Here is a 17,131-nt window from a genome sequence, read left to right as displayed (position 1 = left end):
GTGATACACAGAATATTCTGCCATTGCACCTCCTCTTGGAGTCAATCACACAGAGAACGCTAACTATAGTTGGAGAACCATGGCCATGCTGAATGCTGTAAGCTTTGGATTATCCCATACAAATGTAAAATAAATACCAGGTGGGGATTCTGCTGTCATGTTCGACATAAGTAATCCTAATACCAACATTTACATTCAGAAAATACTGCATTAAATGAAAACAATCAACAATCACAACAACACACACAAACATCACAGAGAGACATCACAGAACTTTTTGTGTAGTTGTTCTCCAACATGAAGTCTCACCAGGTCTACATTATCTAATGTTTTTGGTTTTATTTTTCATTGAGCTGTACTATTGAAACAAGCCACTTAAAGACCCCGATGAAGGCACATGATGAGCAGTTTTACTTTTCTAAGCATATGCTGATGTATTTCCAATCTAAACTTCCTTGAAAATTCCTTTTTCAATAGCCAATAAGCTTAATTTGCTACTTGCTAGTCAGTTGCAGGTTTTAGGGAATGAAAGGTTCTTGGGACTGGACAAAAATCCAGTGAAGGAAAAGTGATCTGCCTTGCTCCAATTTCCCAGAATAAAAAGACGGTAAATGTATAAATTGCTTAATGGGTTAAGTCAACATTTTGGAGTTCATTAACATGTAAATGCCAAAATCAAAACTCTCATTTTGATTTTATGGAGTCTTTTTTCCACAAAGTTCCCATACGGCTATCTCATAAACGATTAGAGTTGCTCCGGATGATATTTACTTTTCTTGATGAGCTCGTCTTCAACTAGTAAACAATTTACTGAGTGTGACGTGCTGGCGGACTATAAATTACCATGCAAAAGGAACGGTAATAAACTAATTTTCATTGATTAATGACTGCCAGTGCAAACTACTTTCTTGTTTTGTCTAAAAGGCAACCATGACATCATCTGCTGTTTTCCAGCAGAGATCTACAATCACCGAAATGGCAACTAAAAGGTTTCTGTGTGTGTGTGCATGGCTATGTTTGTCCATCTGCCTGAAAGAGAACGTCACTGTGTTGCCTGTCTGTTCCCTGGAGATTCGTTTGGCTACACACTTCTGTTCATATCCTCAATTTGCTGTCTGTCATTTCATCAATTATAGTCTCAAGGATTTTTTTTTAACTGCCCTCAGAAAACAACCTTATGGCCCCATCTCCAGTTGCATTAGTCTCCATAGAATATTTTTAATGGAGTTTCAAAAAGAGGCATATCTAATTAGGTGGCTAAAGGCCCATTCACAACAAGGACGATAACTATAAAGACAACTATAAAGTTTTAATAATCATTCTAACTATGAGAATTATGAGACTCATAATAAATGGAACATTAATGTGAATTGGTGTGGGCACTAATCTAGCTATTTCTAAAGTTATCTTTATTGGTGTGAACAGGCTGCAAAGTTCCAGAAAAATGTTTACATAGGCGAAATGGCTCCTCTCCTTTCATCTTCTTCTTTTTTTGGGAGAGGACTTATATGTTATGCCATGGATTTTCATCCACAGCCAGAACCAACTACAAAACGCACCACCACAATAACAAGAATGCGTCAAATTGGAATCCTGCCTTTTGGCAAAGATTTGCCTGTCTGTAACATCAACACCCTGTAGGTTTAGCACTTGAGAAAAAGAGAAATATGATACTCTCATTCTCTCTCTCCCTCTCTGTCCGTCTTTCCCTCCCTCGCTGACATTCTCTCTCTCTCTCTCTCTCTTTCCCTCTCTCTGTTTTAATGTTATTTTCTGCTCTGTGCAGTGTCTGGCTGGCCCTTGGATTCGTCTCAGACACGGCTCCTCTGAGGCACAGTCAGAGAAGAGGGTACCGGGCTGAAAGCCCCTGCACCGCATCATCCAATTACCCCCGACAGACTCTGCCTGTGCAGGGATTCCCATGGCCCTCTCTGCCTACGTCGCTTACCAACCGTTCCACTCTACATGCGTCAGACACAACGGCAGAACATTTCAGAGCAAGACCACGATGCAAAACTCTCTGGATCTAACGTTCTGACAGAGTTGAACACGCTCAGATCATCTCAGTTGTCATAAAATGCCCAATGTCAGCAATTACTACACAAGACTTGATAGACCTCTGAGGCTTTTTAGAAATGCACAGCAACTATGCAATCCTTTAATCAGTCAACTCGGTGGTTTCTCACTCTCCTGCAAGAGGAACATGTGTCCTACCTTTTTCAGACGACCCCCTTTGGTCCCCACAAAAGCCAGAGAGTGGTTCTTGTACACGTAGGCGATAACTGATGTCATTTTGTCATTGGATTCAGAGAAGAGTGGAATTCCGCGCACCATCTCTGAGACGCCGAGTGGGGCGTTCATATCCAGACCACAGAAGTTGTCATCGATGGTGAGGAGCTAGAAAAGAGAACGATACATAAGGTTTAATTCATCTAGAGCAGAGTAGATCTAACACTAGTCAACTAACTGGTTATAAAATGACAAGTTGAGTCATTTCTAGTTTAAAGAAATGTGATGAAGATTAGCAAGGATATGGAAATTGTTACAACTGTTATGAACAAAGCTGTTTCCTTTTGACTAGATTATGATACGACACAACATTACCAGACAATTTGCAAGGCATTTTCACAGCAAATACGTCATTGTCACTATTCCAGCCAGTCATATCTAAAATGGGGTTGTGAGGTTTATCTGATTTAAGACCAAGTGCATTTATCATTTCAGGTGGAGAAGCATCTTAAAAAACATCTTTTAAATATGGCATTTCAGGTGATGCAGTGCGGCAGTGGGAAAGTTGCCAGTGTCAGCCAGAACGGAGTGATTTACAGCTTCTGATAAAGAAATAATAATTTGGTAATGCTTCCATATTTCAGTCTGCTACAAGAGCTTTGGAAACAACAGCATCCATTGAAACAGCTGCACAGACCTCAGGATAAAATGTCAAACAAATTCGAAAGCATGATTAATGATGCCCAGGGCTTTGACTCATTGAGGGCATGAAACCATAACACTTCTCAAGCGCTGCCAAATATGATACGCTCACAGCATACTTTAATTCATTCACGAGTGTCTCCTCAGGCTCTGATAAGGCCAGCTCAGAAAAAAGTTTGAATGTTAATTTAAACAGATTTTTTAAATTAATATTATCGATTCATTTCAAATCTTTATCTTTCAGAATAAAATAATAAGTGAAGTGACATTCAGCCAAGTATGGTGACCCATACTCAGAATTTGTGCTCTGCATTTAACCCATCCGAAATGCACACACACAGAGCAGTGAACACACACACACACTGTGAGCACACACCCGGAGCAGTGGGCAGCCATTTATGCTGCGGCGCCCGGGGAGCAGTTGGGGGTTCAATGCCTTGCTCAAGGGCACTTAAGTCGTGGTATTGAAGGTGGAGAGAGAGCTGTTCATGCACTCCCCCCACCCACAATTCCTTCCGGCCCGAGACTAGAACCCACAACCCTTCGATAATAATTTTGTACTTGAACACACATTCCTTCTAATGCTTCACTAACAATAACGAATTGAAAAATCAGCAACGCATTATGAAAAATTAAGGGGGAAAATTTTTTAAAAGACAGACCTTACACAGATTATGCATAATTCATCATGCAAGACCAAGTAAAAATATTAAATGTTCTTTTATTCTGTAAATTGTCAGAAAAAATTTATCAGCAGTACACATAAATTTCATATATGGCATAATAGGCAAAATATCTGCTAGGGGAGAAACACTAGGGGGAGAGGAAAAAAAGATACTTTGAAAACCTCCAGTGTTTGTGTGTCATCTATAGTAGTTTGACATACATGATGATGTCAGGCACTTTAAAAGGTCTAATTTCATTCTGAAAGCGTGAGCCATAACTGTCCATTATTAAGCAGCCTAACAGGTGTCTCAAGCCGCTTTACAAGCATTAATATTTCAGATTTTAATGGCATATACTCTCAACTGGATCATAAAATACAAGACAGCTTGAGCTGTGCTTTGCCCTCAGGCATCAACCCACAGCACAGTCCCCAGTGATGAAGTAGGCAAAGGGCAATCCTGAGAGATTCCCAGGTTGTAAGAGGAAGCAGCTGGATGTACATTATCACTCACAGACTCTTTGTGCATGTACTGATATAATGTACATACTCCCTTGATGGGAGTTCAGTTATATCTGAAGTGGCATTTATCTTAATAATAATGGCTCCCAGCTAATGTTGTTTGAAAATCCAATGAAGGCCAAGGGACAGAACTGTGGCGGAGCAGCAGATTGGACAAACCACTGAGAGACACGATCAATCAAGTGACCGGATGGGTCTTTACATGCAATATAGAAAATGTCTATTTGCCAGTGGTCAGAAGATACAAGACCCTTCATTAAGCAAATGGAAGACAGGGGCTGTCTCTCTAAAATGGCGGTTTATGAGCAATCGTCCAAATCGATAGCGAGCACCGCACTCAATTCTCAGTTCACTCAATACAAGTCGAAATGAAGAATAAATAAAGAAATGAAGGAGAGAGTGGAGAGGGGGAGAGAACAGGGAAATGTTCAGCATTGTATATATATTTTTCCCCTCGCTCTCCGCAGTTGTCTGACCTTTAGAAATGTTCTACTGTCAGCCAAAGTCTGCGTTCTGCTCGGCTCGCCAATGCCAGCCCAGAGTAATGGTGCTCATTTCTAGTGCACGGCTCTTGTTAGAAAGCCGCAGCCACAAGAAAGATCTGTTTTCTGCAGTGTTAGTCTTTCTGCAGATGTCTCTTGTCCATATTGAGGGCCATGAATCATTGCGGGATGTTGAGGCAGCAGCAACCTGCTTCTATGTGCACACCTGCTTACACATGCAAATAAAAATAACACCGACCGCAATCACAGCCTCCAGCACCCTTCATCCTGCTTACACGGGTCAAAATGTGTAAAGCCCCTGCGCAGCACTGTGGTAGCAACAGCTACAAAGACTTGCCACCTTTGAGGTTAAGACTGAAAAAGAAAACTGTGCTAAGAATAAACACAATGACAGTCACAGTTGTGACACAGACTAATGCCTTTTGGCACTGTGGATATTTTATCAGAAAGCCCAGGCCTTCGCGTGGCAGGGCGCATATGCCTGTGACACAGATTGGGGGAAGGGAGCATGTGTTTCGACGTCTTCTCATTGGCATATGCCACGATATTTCTGGCAAGGTGAACAACATGCCAATCAGACCCTATGTGTTGCAATCTAATGAAATAGGCTTCCTGTCTGTCAACCTTTCAGAAAGCAGACACGTTTTCATTACCTAGCCACATAAACATGACATTTCCTCCCGACATAAATAACATCTCTCAACGCCCCATGCACGAGAGAGGGCGCTATCCCTGCCACCCTCCTCTACTTCTTTGCACTCTCCGTTTTTTCCGCCTTTTATGCTTTCATAAATGCACAGCACATAGCAGACGAACAAGCTGACGCATTATTGCCAATTTCACGCTGCACTTCTGAAGGTGTACGGGGGGTGGGGCGGTGGGGGGTGATTTGTCGAACACAACTAAAAGCTTCTGGATAAGCGCAGGCGCCGTCTTTTCATTTGAACTGGTTCCAGAGAACGGGGAAGCAGAGTCCGGTCATTCGGACAGCTCGCTGCCTGGCTACGTCCTGCAACACAAAGGCAGCTCTCTTTCCTTGTGCCAGCATCTCTGTGTGTCCATGGATAGTAAGACAACAAGTGAAATCCAAGGAGTTTTTTTTTCCCCAAGTCTTTTTGTCCAGTAGGAGCACATAGAAGACTAACCTTGAAGAGCATCTGGCACAAGAAGTAAAAGGAACTCTGGGGCACGAACTACACACTTTTTAGTTCAAAACACCTTTTGTATGCCTGTCTGAGAAGGCGCAAAACTTTTTAATGCGGTATTAACAGATCACAGTTTGATTAAAATGCACAGTTTATGCAATTAAACCCTGATCAGTGCTGCGAGTGTACATCATTCAGATGATGAATCGGCTCTTCAAGAGCTAATTCTGCACAGTCATATAATTACCCTTTCAGAGTCTTTCCTTTTCATGCTCAAGTAACATCTCACGCAGGGATTGTTGTTAGCAACAAAGACATTATTTCCCACAAATCTCAGCTCTATGTTCGACGTAATTATATCAACACTCAATCAGCTCGGAGCACGCCAATCCATGTGCTTGTACAATCCTGCGGCATTTAAGAGATTGTTTTTTGGTTTGTCCCTTACGCGTTTGATTGGGAGCATTCTCCACTCGCTCTGACTTAATGGTTTCTATCAGGGTTGAATGACTGATAGACAATCATGCTGACTGTCTACAGAGATGAACCATTCAGGAGAAGAGCATAATGGCACTCTATTAGGGATGCACCAAACTTCATATTTTCAAATTCCACTATTTGTTGGGTTGCCGGTCAACTACTTCACTAATCGGTTTTATAATTAGGCTGATTTCGGGTTTATTTGGTCCAACATGGCTTATGTTTAAAACACAGGGGTGGCCAGCTCTGGTCTTCAAGGTCTACTTTGTTTCAGAGTTTAGCTCACCTGCCTGTAACTTTCTAGTAAGACCATGAATAGCTTGTTCAGGTTTTTTTTAAATATTATAATATGATGTATTGCTTAATACAGCATATAGATTTTTTTGTTTAGCAGTATATATGGGATAATACATTTTTGCATGCTCATTTCTCCTAAAAACAGTTTTAATTTTAAAAAAAGTTCAACGTAATCTTTAGCAAATCACAAAATGAATATCCATTTTCATACTGTACATTAGAATCTTTTATTAAAAATGCAGATGTGAGATGAGAGAGGAGCCAAAACAAAGTTGATAATTTTATTTATTTTTCTTATTTTTAATCATAAAAATGGACTAACAGCTAAAGCACTACCACTAAATATGTATTTATTGCTTTGGTACTTGATAAAAAAAAAAAAAAAATCAGACTCTGAGGTGTTTTTTGGGCTGGGCCCTCGAGATGTTTTGACATGTCCCAAAATGTCTGTTTATTTCAGTCAATTCTAACATTTTAACGGCTCAAGTCTGATTACACTGTTATCACCCATCCCTACACTCCCATGCCATCCTTTTTCCACACCGCTCTTTTGAATTAAAGGCCTCATTATCTCTGTTTCTATCCTGCTGTGGCCTCTACCCAGTGCTGACTTTCCCAGAGAACTGAAAAACATGAAAAGATATGAGTGATGAATATCGCATAACTATCTGCAAGTAATGACACCTAATGACTTAATGACTGTAAACCCTTTCAGTACAAAAGAGATTCTGCAAGCTTCCGCTTCCATAGAAAAGACCTCCATTTGAAAGCACTTTGTCTGTATTATTTGATCAAACATCGGCCTTTTCTGGGCACTATCACTACTCCCAACTGAATCTGCAAGCTTCAAAGAAATTGTCAAAAGACATCAAAATGAGAGTTAAAAGATACAAAAATCAAACCCCGAAATCCTGTCTTATACCACTATGTTAGCGTACATACAGTTGAGTCCAACATCTAAATGCAGCCACAGGACAGGATTTTCACAGATCTGTGATGATATCTAAAAAGCAGGCGAGTTGTGATATTAAAAAATCTTCTGCAAGACCTACTGGGGGTACTGTAAATGCTCAATTGACAAAAAAAAAAAAAAAAGAAGCTCAATTCAGCAGCAGTCAATGATGTCACTGCATACATCAATCTTTGTGGATCAATGAAACCCTTTGAATTTGAAATGTTAGCACTTACGAAGAAAGAGGTTGTGTTTGCATTGGTGTGCTCTTAAGCCATTTTTTTAGGTCATGTGTTGTATGGATATGAAAAATTCATGCATTTATGCATGCTGAAGGCAGGTTTACGTTGCACATAGTGTTTTCCGAGATCCCAACCTTCAGAAGCAACACTAAGGCAATCCAGCTCGCCACTTGAAAGTGTTTGTAGCTGTGCATGTGTACACATTCCCATATGTCAAGATGGCTTTACATGCATGTGTAGAACTACATAAAGTTTAGAATGGCTCCAATGAATGAAGAAAAGATGGCAAAATTAGCATACTGCTCTGTTCTGAAGCAAGTTCTGGAGCACATAACCTTTTCACACCTACGTGTAAAGTGAGTTTAGTCTGATTGGGAGATAATGATTTTATGATGGATTATGACCTTTGCTGCAGTACTTCCAATGGGAGATGTAATTACTGGGGCCAATAAACCTGGAGATCGACTTTAATGAATGGAAATGCACTACACAGTGCAAGTGACTGATTAAAACCATGTCACACCATCCAATAAAGTGGTTCTCACAGAAAGCATCACAAGAGAGGAACTTGGCGAGGAACTGAAGCCATGTTCATGAAAAATAAAAAGCTCTCAGGAGGAAAAAACTATTTCAGACTGATAAACTAGCATGTTGTCGAATTTACAGGTGCACTCATTATTTTTACCTACGTTTCACACATGAAAAAAAAATTAAAGCAAAAACCAAGCAGCTTGCTGTTGGCCACCGGAGTGAATTTGCATAAAATTTTAACATAATGTGAAATCTGCAAAGGAAAAGGTTTATCCCTTATGCAAAATTCTCTATCATGCAGATTGTGAACAGTACATTTTTAGAATGGCAGCATTATCTGAAAACATTTGCTTTTGCATAACACTGCATGTCAGTATAAGTCCCAAAAAAACTGCAAGATCAACACAGTAATAACAAAGTGCACCTTTAATGGAAAAAAATAAGTATGTATAGCAGTTAAAAACTAATGAGAACTGACAGCCATTTCGATAGTATGATATAAAAAAAAAGATCTGTCTAGGAGGGTGAAAAGCGCTAATTATTTGGCAACAATATGTAATGAGCATGCAGAGACACTGACAGCTGTAAGGGAACAGCCTATATACGGATTTTAATTACTTATAATTTAGATGATTATTAAAAATAATGAGACCAATTTTAATTTAAAATGTTCTTATCTCTCTGATCGCAATGTCTCCATCAGCAAGCTGAGGTTGAGAAAAAAAAACACATAAATTAACAAAAAATATATAAATATATTCCTATCACTGTGTGTCACCCTTGGTTGCTTCAATACACCACTCTAGGAGACAAGAAGGGTGAATTTACTGTGCCAGACTCATTTTCACACCATTTCTTTTTCTGACAAATGGAACACAGGGCGCTGGCAGAATAGATTTTTCATCAAGTCAGAGGTCAACAAAGAATGATCTAAAGCAGGGGTCTGCAACCTTTTCGACATGACGTGCCATCCAAAATGGGACACAATATGAATATGAATTAATTTCCTTGTAAATAATAGTTAAAATATTTGCCCTTGATATAACAAATGGAATAATTAACTTGTTTTTGTTAGAAATAAAACATGGCAGTCAATGATGTTCCAGTCAAAAAAATAAAATAAATAAATAATAACAATCAACCCATACATTTAAAAAAACAAAATAAAAAATACATTAAAATGCCTTTTTTGTTGTCCAGGTTTAAACACTTATCTGTCTCTGCCCAAAAGGCACATGTAAAGGGAACCAAAGCTACAATAGTCTTGAGCTAGTCTTGAGCTACAGATCTCTGCCTCTGCATTCAGATTCCCCTTTGGTGTGTCTGATCTTTAAATAGCAGCACACAGCTGTCAGTTGTAACCCTGTGGGAGTAAAGCTGTGAGTGTGACTTATCGAACCCTGGATTTGGGATTAAGAGAACATGGGCCTGTCTTCAAATCTCAGGAATGCAAATGTATTGGGCAAATTATATCTTTTTTTTCAACCGTTGGGGTGGGGTTTATATTCTCATGTTATATATATATATATATATATATATATATATATATATATATATATATATATATATATATATATATATATTAATAATAATAATAATAAATATTACGTAAATAAGTAGAAAAATGGGGGGGGGGGCAAAGGAGGCACCATATGGGCATGGAACATAATTAAGAGCTCATATCACATGTAATGGAACATATTTCAAAGGAGCACAGTCTCTTCTTAACGAGGGTGACAGAATGACCACTGTGTGTGACATGCACACCTCTGTGTATGTGCGTGAGAGATGACTTCATTATCGCCATCTAAAAAGATGATGTCTAAGTCTGTTTTAATGAACTGATGAAGATGGCTACTCTGTCTCACATGGTGAAATGCACACCCTTTCTTTTGTGAGTGTGTGTCTGTGTACGTGTCATGTTTGACATTAACAGTGCCCCTTCATGCAGTCGGACTGCCCTAATGAGAAGTAGGGCTGCACGTCGGTTTATTAATTGGGAAAACACACACCATGAGAGAAGAGAGCAACAGAGAGCTAGAAAGAGCTGGCAGAGTACAGAGTACTGCTGCTGCCTCTGCAAATTTCTGACACATACACACACAAATTTACCATGGTAACCTTAGCTACTAGTTATTTCTAGAGTAAAACTATGGTAATGTGACAAGCCATCAATTTAAATAAAAAAAGAGAGACGGAAAAAGCTGCTTGTGGAGGACAAATCTTAAGTTTAAGACATACAGACAGTGCTACAGAACAAAGGTGCCTTCAGGATGTGTTTTACAGTTTTGTGTAAACTTGACATGCTCATCTTAAACATCCGATGCATCACATCACAGACATCCCTCTAGTACATTTATGTTATAAAACACATGAAACGCCATTAAAGCATTCAAATAGTTATGGAATTCATGACAAATATTTTTATTGTTGGGTCTCAGCAACATTACATCATAGTTCATATATTTTATCTATATTATTTTTGATATACATCTAAAATAAAAGCTTTTCTTCTGTGTCATTAGTCTGCACATGATACATCACGATGACTGCTAGTAAAGACCTGAATTTTGGACAGAACTAGAGATATATCTCATATGAGCCAGGCTTACATTATGCTATGATTTTCACAGCATAATATCCTTATCGTTTGCAGAGGGCACAGAGAGGATATTAAGATATACATCACTTTCATATCTTCACAGGACCTGCATTACTATCATGTCATAATGTTTGCAGAGGGCTGAATATTGAGAGAATGTTATCTTCACATTCATGAAGTAGGGCTTGCTTGATCTCACTGCGCTTCTCTGCTTACTTAATTAGACTTTCATATCAGGAAAGCCAAAAAGCTACTAGTCGCTACCAGGTATTTTTTCATTTTTCTATCTTTCTTGCTTCATGGGTTTGTCTTGAGAAGCCTGTATACGTTCGGTGCCCTCAGTAAATTATGACGTGTAATATTCCAGCAATATTCTAACTCGGCAGCAGTGAGTTTTTCATGCATTATTGAAAACACAAACCCATCTGAGACCAACAACTGCAATTCTTGTAAAATCATCCGAGTGTTATTAGCAAAACATCCATCTCCCCCACTAAGATAGCAGGTTCATGTGCCATTTTCTCACTCCTGTCATTCCCTATTTTATATCTTGTCAACACAGTCCCATTGAGCACAGATTCCACAGCCCAAGATCATTTAATTTCAGTCATAGAAAAACCTGAAAGATTTGTCATTCTTTTTTGCCCTGGGACACTTTCAAATATATTTGTGGGTGTTTTACAGAAACACATGTGTCTGAATTTATCAGTCAATGAGCGTGTCCTTTTATTCATAGGTGAGTCAGCGCAATCGTGCCCTTGTTCCTTCTGCCTGTGGGTGTTTGGAAGCTGCTTCATACCTAATATAGTCTGCTCACTGTGAAAGACAACATGAAACAGCATTCACAATGCATTCAACTTTCATAATGTACCGTGGTTTTAGGTGGCACAAAATATTCTGTGGCAAGTAAATATAGGATGAGGCTCAGTTCTATCCATCCATCACAAAAAAAATGGAAACTGTTACGATGTAATTGAAGGTTATTTTGCTCCTCAACCATAGTCTTGGTTAAATCTCCAGACATGACAGCTCATTATATGGAGCAAGTCAGAACATTTTAAGCATAAATATTATAACTATTACGCATTATAAAAACAAATACACAACTGCATAAATATCAAAAAGTATTACAAATAAATATGTTATAAATATAAAACACTGATATGGATATTATTGGTTATCAGGCATGACATTTAACAAAACCATTTTAATTTGTCAATATTAATATTATACATTTTTGTCTAAATAAATTAATAATAAACAAAGACATTAAAAATAAATTCCATGAGTGAATTTGGACATCACATTATAAATTTACAACAAAAAAAATAAGTTTAAGATTTTATAAAAATTGTAATAAATTGGATTTTGATCAAATATCAATAGATAAAAAAAAAAAAAGTATACTGTATGTCACCAATTTTGATGAAATATGGTGTTCTTCAGAATAACAGACCATGGATGTTTATTAAAGTAAACAGGAGAAATGTTAATTTTATGTTGTCTTTATTAAGCCTGTGTATTCATGTGTTTGTGCATTTCTGTGTTTATATTTGTGTGTGAGATCTAACAGCTCCCGGAGAAGATCATTTAAACAGTAACAAAGCATTTATCAGTCACAGATATAATGTGTTTGAGCTCACTTGTTTTTTTTCTTCTTCCCCAATCAAACAGTTGCCTGGATTTTAAATGAGGAGCTAGTAGCCATAGTTACCGGAGGAGGAGACACAGGCCATCCATCTCTCTCTCCACACTGTGACGCTCTCTCTTTAATTTATGCTGCAGTGGCCATACTGCAGCACATGCAAAAATGGCACCATTCCTCAACATAACTCCCTTCCTTCCTCACTAGCCGTACACTTATCACGACAGCAATCTCTCACAGTCTGTTTCACATTTATTCTTGTGTGTGTGTGTGTGTGTGTGTGTCATTTTCACTTCCACCTCAGTTCACACACATATCCTCTCCACATCAGGAAAAACTTGACAAAAATTGCACCCTTTATGCAGAAACCCTCATGTTACCTCATTTACCAACTTAAAAAAGATACAGAGGCAGTACATGGAACAGTAATGGTAAAATCATATGATGACATATACCATCGTGTTCATATGGCATTTAACTGATACTCCAAGGTACTTCAAAGGAATAGTTTGTGTTATTACCATGGAATCTTTCTTATAAATGCCTGAACAGCTCATTCTATTGCTGTAGTAGCTGACCGGACTCAATTCAACCAGTACTGATGTTTCTGAAAGGAGCAAGAATTTGTTGGGTCTGGTGCGGAGCGGTATGTGAGGTAATAATTTGTTTACTCCCTAGCTGGAATTTAATAAAGTGTTATTATAATAATAGTTTGATTCTTTGAGTAAAGCGGTTTCAAATTTTTACAGCTGGGATGCGTTTTATCAAAAGGGTCTAGAAAAACTGAACCCCCACTGAGAATTCTAGCTAAGAAGAGATGTTTTATACAAGTGACAAACATTTTAACCTTATTTTGTGGAACAGAGGAAAAAACTACTGGATCAAATTAGTTATTTTACTTGGAACCGGCCATAAGTTGGTAACCAAAATATAAGCAATTATATAATCACTGCAGTGAGAATTAATTAAAGAGAAATACAAAGTAGAAAAATGGGTAAAAAAAAAAAAAAGTTATATTCAAAAAAACATTATACAGATATAGTGGTCAGATCTAGTGCAAGATAAAATATCATTATCCTTCTTTAAATATTGGTATCACAATTCAGACTGAAATTGGAAAGACAACTTCTCCCGAGATTCAACCCAAACATCCACACTTTAAAATACAAGATTTATGCTCTCAAAACAGTCCGTTTCCAGGGAACCATTAAAAATGTCACTTTATTTCGATACCTTGTCCGGTCTTGTCAAAAGACTTGTTATAAGCACAGTCAGTGGTAATTGATCAAAAGTGGTATTGTATTGCTGGGCACTACCTCATACATGTGCCTTTATCAGACCAAAATTAGCTCTAGCTTTGGTAAAAACTTGAATGGTCTCGTTTAAAAAAAAAAAAAAACTTGATGACTAGCTCTGAATGTAATAGCGGTGTTCACATCAATCATCGTCAGTCATAGAGTGTTATTATAGTTACTGTCACAAGTAGAATTTTTCTGCTAATGGCAGGTAAGCAGGGGTGTGCTGAATGTACTCACTGCGCTGCTGCATGAGATGTCTTTAACTTTGAGCCAGGCAAGATCCAGAGTTCCCTCTCCTTTATAGCATGACTGTAGCCGGTCTTTGATTCTTTCATTAATTTTTTTCAGAGTGAACACGCATAGAGCTGACTCCTGAGATGACTCCTTGGGCCTCCTTTTTTGTCCTTTAGAGAACACAGCATAAAGAATGTCATCATCCGGTCCTATGCCCAGCGAACGTGCCAGAATGGTACCTGCCTTAGACAGGTAGGCCGCCTGCAAGAGGCGATACTCAACCCCACCCTTAACACAGCCAAGAGGAACCTCAACGTATGAATTAAACGCAGTGTCATCCTTGCAAAGTCGCACTAGTTTGGAAGTGTACACCTGTTCACGCCCAGCTGCGGACGACCCAGTAGTTGGGCCTCCTCCCATTTCAGGTTGTAATGTGAGAAAATACACAAAATTTCCACTGCTAAACCCATATATGTAATAGATATCAAAGTCTGGTACCACCGTGAATGTATCCGATGGGATTTTAATCATGGAGGCAACAAATTCATCATGGAAGACGTAGGCGAACATCCCATCCTCCTCAGAGTTATGAGTGAGCTTACGACTGGATATCGTCGGGAAGTACTCTGGCCTTCCATCGACAGCTGTGGCCACGAACAGCTTATCAGGTGAAGCGTCGCCGTAAGACACAATGACCCCAAAAACGGAGCCACTCTCATTGACGCCAGAGAGGTAGTGCTCTTTTTTATGGAAGGGCTCTCCAAGCTTAAAGAGATCGTCTAGACGAAGGAGTTTGCAAATACCCTGGTACAAGCTCCCGCAAGCTAACAGCCGGTTCTCACGGTAGTCCATTAGCAGCATCTTATTGACGTTGTTGGTTAACGCGAGTGGTTCGCTACAAGGCTGCACTATACGTGGCGGGTAGCAGTTCCGGTTATCCTCATCTGGACCGGTCTGATGTGACACCTGTACATCCAACTCAGGTGAGAGTTTGTAAATGCGGTTCACAGCCCCAAGGTACACATTCCCATTTCTGTGGTCCACCGCAAGATGGTTTAAGGTCCATTCAGGGTTTTCCACCTGGAATGTGCTGTATTCCTTATGTACTCTGGATGCCACTGAAGGCTGTTGTGGCCTCGTAGCCACGAGGGAAACCAGCAGGACAATGATGCAGCAAGAAAAATTGAGACAGTTCCATTTCCTGTTGTGGAAAGCCATTGCCCTGTTGCCTTACGGGAAAAGTGTCTCTGTCCACTTCTTGTTACCTGTGCTCTGTATCAGTATTTAGGCTTCTCATGGAGTTGGGGACATTCTGTACCTGCACAGACAGAAAGAACAGAAACATTTTTAGCATTAAAGATATTAGCATTAGCTTTGACAGCAATGAAACTGCATACCACAATTCACTGTATCCTCCACAAAAGATTCTCAGAGAAGGAGAAAGGAAGACAAATTATTAAAACCATATGACAGTTTTCCTGCCATTTTAAAAGCACATGAGTAATTAGAAAGAGAAAGACAGGTGGAAAAGGGAACTCTAGGGGCTCGCACAGTTGGCATGAATGGATGCCATCCTCAATGGGATAATGCATTTGCCCCAGGAGCGAACAGTTAGGATGGGCACAATTTCTCTGCCTGTGCCCCACCTCACAGCCGGACCTCTGGCCCTCTAATTGACTTTCCTCTCAGTATGCAATTTGCATGCTTTGCCAATTTTCTTCCATTTTTCCAATGCAGTTCACCTGCTGACACAGCTGAAGGAGTGGCTGAGCTCACAGTCATGCCTGCAATGTCTTCGTAGTGTTGGACCACAGGGCCAATTAGAAGGAATTGCTAATGGCTGCACAACAAACAAGGCACAAAAAACAATAGTCTGCTTATACTTAAGTAAAATATGTAACATTTGACTCTGTAGTCTCTATTGTTGAGCAGTACAAATGCTAAAAGTCTGAACAATGCACAACAGAGTCTTGTATATAAACAGTATTTTTAGCTGTAGATCTAGTTAGTAGTGGTATGCTAAACTGGCTGAGGTTCAAAGTAGATGTGAAAATCACTGCCTAGCTGTTGAAGTGGGCATTAAGAAGTTATACAGAGTGAAGGGTAAGGACTCCACAGTAATGATTAGCCATTGAAACAGAAAGCATAGACGCACTAGGGGAGGAGTATTAGCACATTCAGAGGCATAGGGGAGTAATGAGGAGTTCGGTACACTCTCCATTCTGCATGAGAACGGTCCTGCAGCAGCTGTGTTCGCATGTATGGAAGAGAATGGTTGGAAATAGTAGTGTGTGTAATCTGAGCAGTGGGGGATAATGTTCTCTGATAGAAAAGTCTAGCAAAGAACCACTTCAAAACACTATAGCAGGTATCATTTAATAGCAATTACATTTAAAGTGGGAGAAAATAGAGATGTGAGCAGATGAAAAAAAAAACATGCATACGGAAATGTTGGTCTTGTAAAGGTGGTCTTGTATTCGAAACAAATTATGACCCCTTGACTCCTTAAAGGGTTCAAATAATAGCCAAAAGATTAATCAACATCCTTCCCATAAAACAATCACATGCAGAAGCTCTAAACTATAGGGAAATATGGGATCAGGACTACATATACAACTACATCTTCCACTCGAATACCATGAATCAAAGGACCAGTAGCATATTTACTAACCATTAGGATATGGCTCCAACAACTCTCTAAAAAATTAAGATATCAAATTATTGTAAAATAATAAACAGCTTGGTTTTATCAAGGCTTATTCTGTGCATGGTTAGATGTTAAGAGCAAGTATCCATGCCAATCCATGGTGGTAAAATATTTAAAAGTGCATCTAGCACTGTGCTTTAGGGTCAGCAAATCTGTAAGGTCATCCAAAAGCAGAGGTTTATAATTCTAGCATCTTCCCATAGGTTGCTTTAGGAGATTGCCAGTTGGACTGGATACAGCATTCCCAATATCTTGAACAAGAAACATGAGTTGACCTCCAGACCGACCAACAGTCCAGCATGTTGCCAAATGACAACCAGTTCTTCTGCTGGAAAGCTTGCAGCACACACACACACACATATATACATGGACTGGAGA

At 39.2% G+C, this 17,131-nt stretch overlaps 1 protein-coding gene across 1 annotated transcript in view; it reads right to left on the bottom strand.

The window, feature by feature from the left end:
• LOC113047767 (plexin-A4-like) overlaps window positions 1–17,131 on the bottom strand; it is a 183,497-nt gene that overhangs the window by 147,340 nt on the left and 19,026 nt on the right. Inside the window, exons 2-3 of the mRNA XM_026209048.1 lie at window positions 14,050–15,364; window positions 2,215–2,397 (exon numbers count right to left, since the gene is read on the bottom strand). Of these exons, the coding sequence (XP_026064833.1) occupies window positions 2,215–2,397; window positions 14,050–15,264 (1,398 nt within the window). The 5' untranslated portion in view covers window positions 15,265–15,364. The remainder of the gene's footprint in view (window positions 1–2,214; window positions 2,398–14,049; window positions 15,365–17,131) is intronic.

The sequence above is a fragment of the Carassius auratus genome, chromosome 29 (genome assembly GCF_003368295.1).
Source record: "Carassius auratus strain Wakin chromosome 29, ASM336829v1, whole genome shotgun sequence".
Taxonomy (NCBI): domain Eukaryota; kingdom Metazoa; phylum Chordata; class Actinopteri; order Cypriniformes; family Cyprinidae; genus Carassius; species Carassius auratus.
This window is presented reverse-complemented; position numbering and strand designations above follow the sequence as displayed.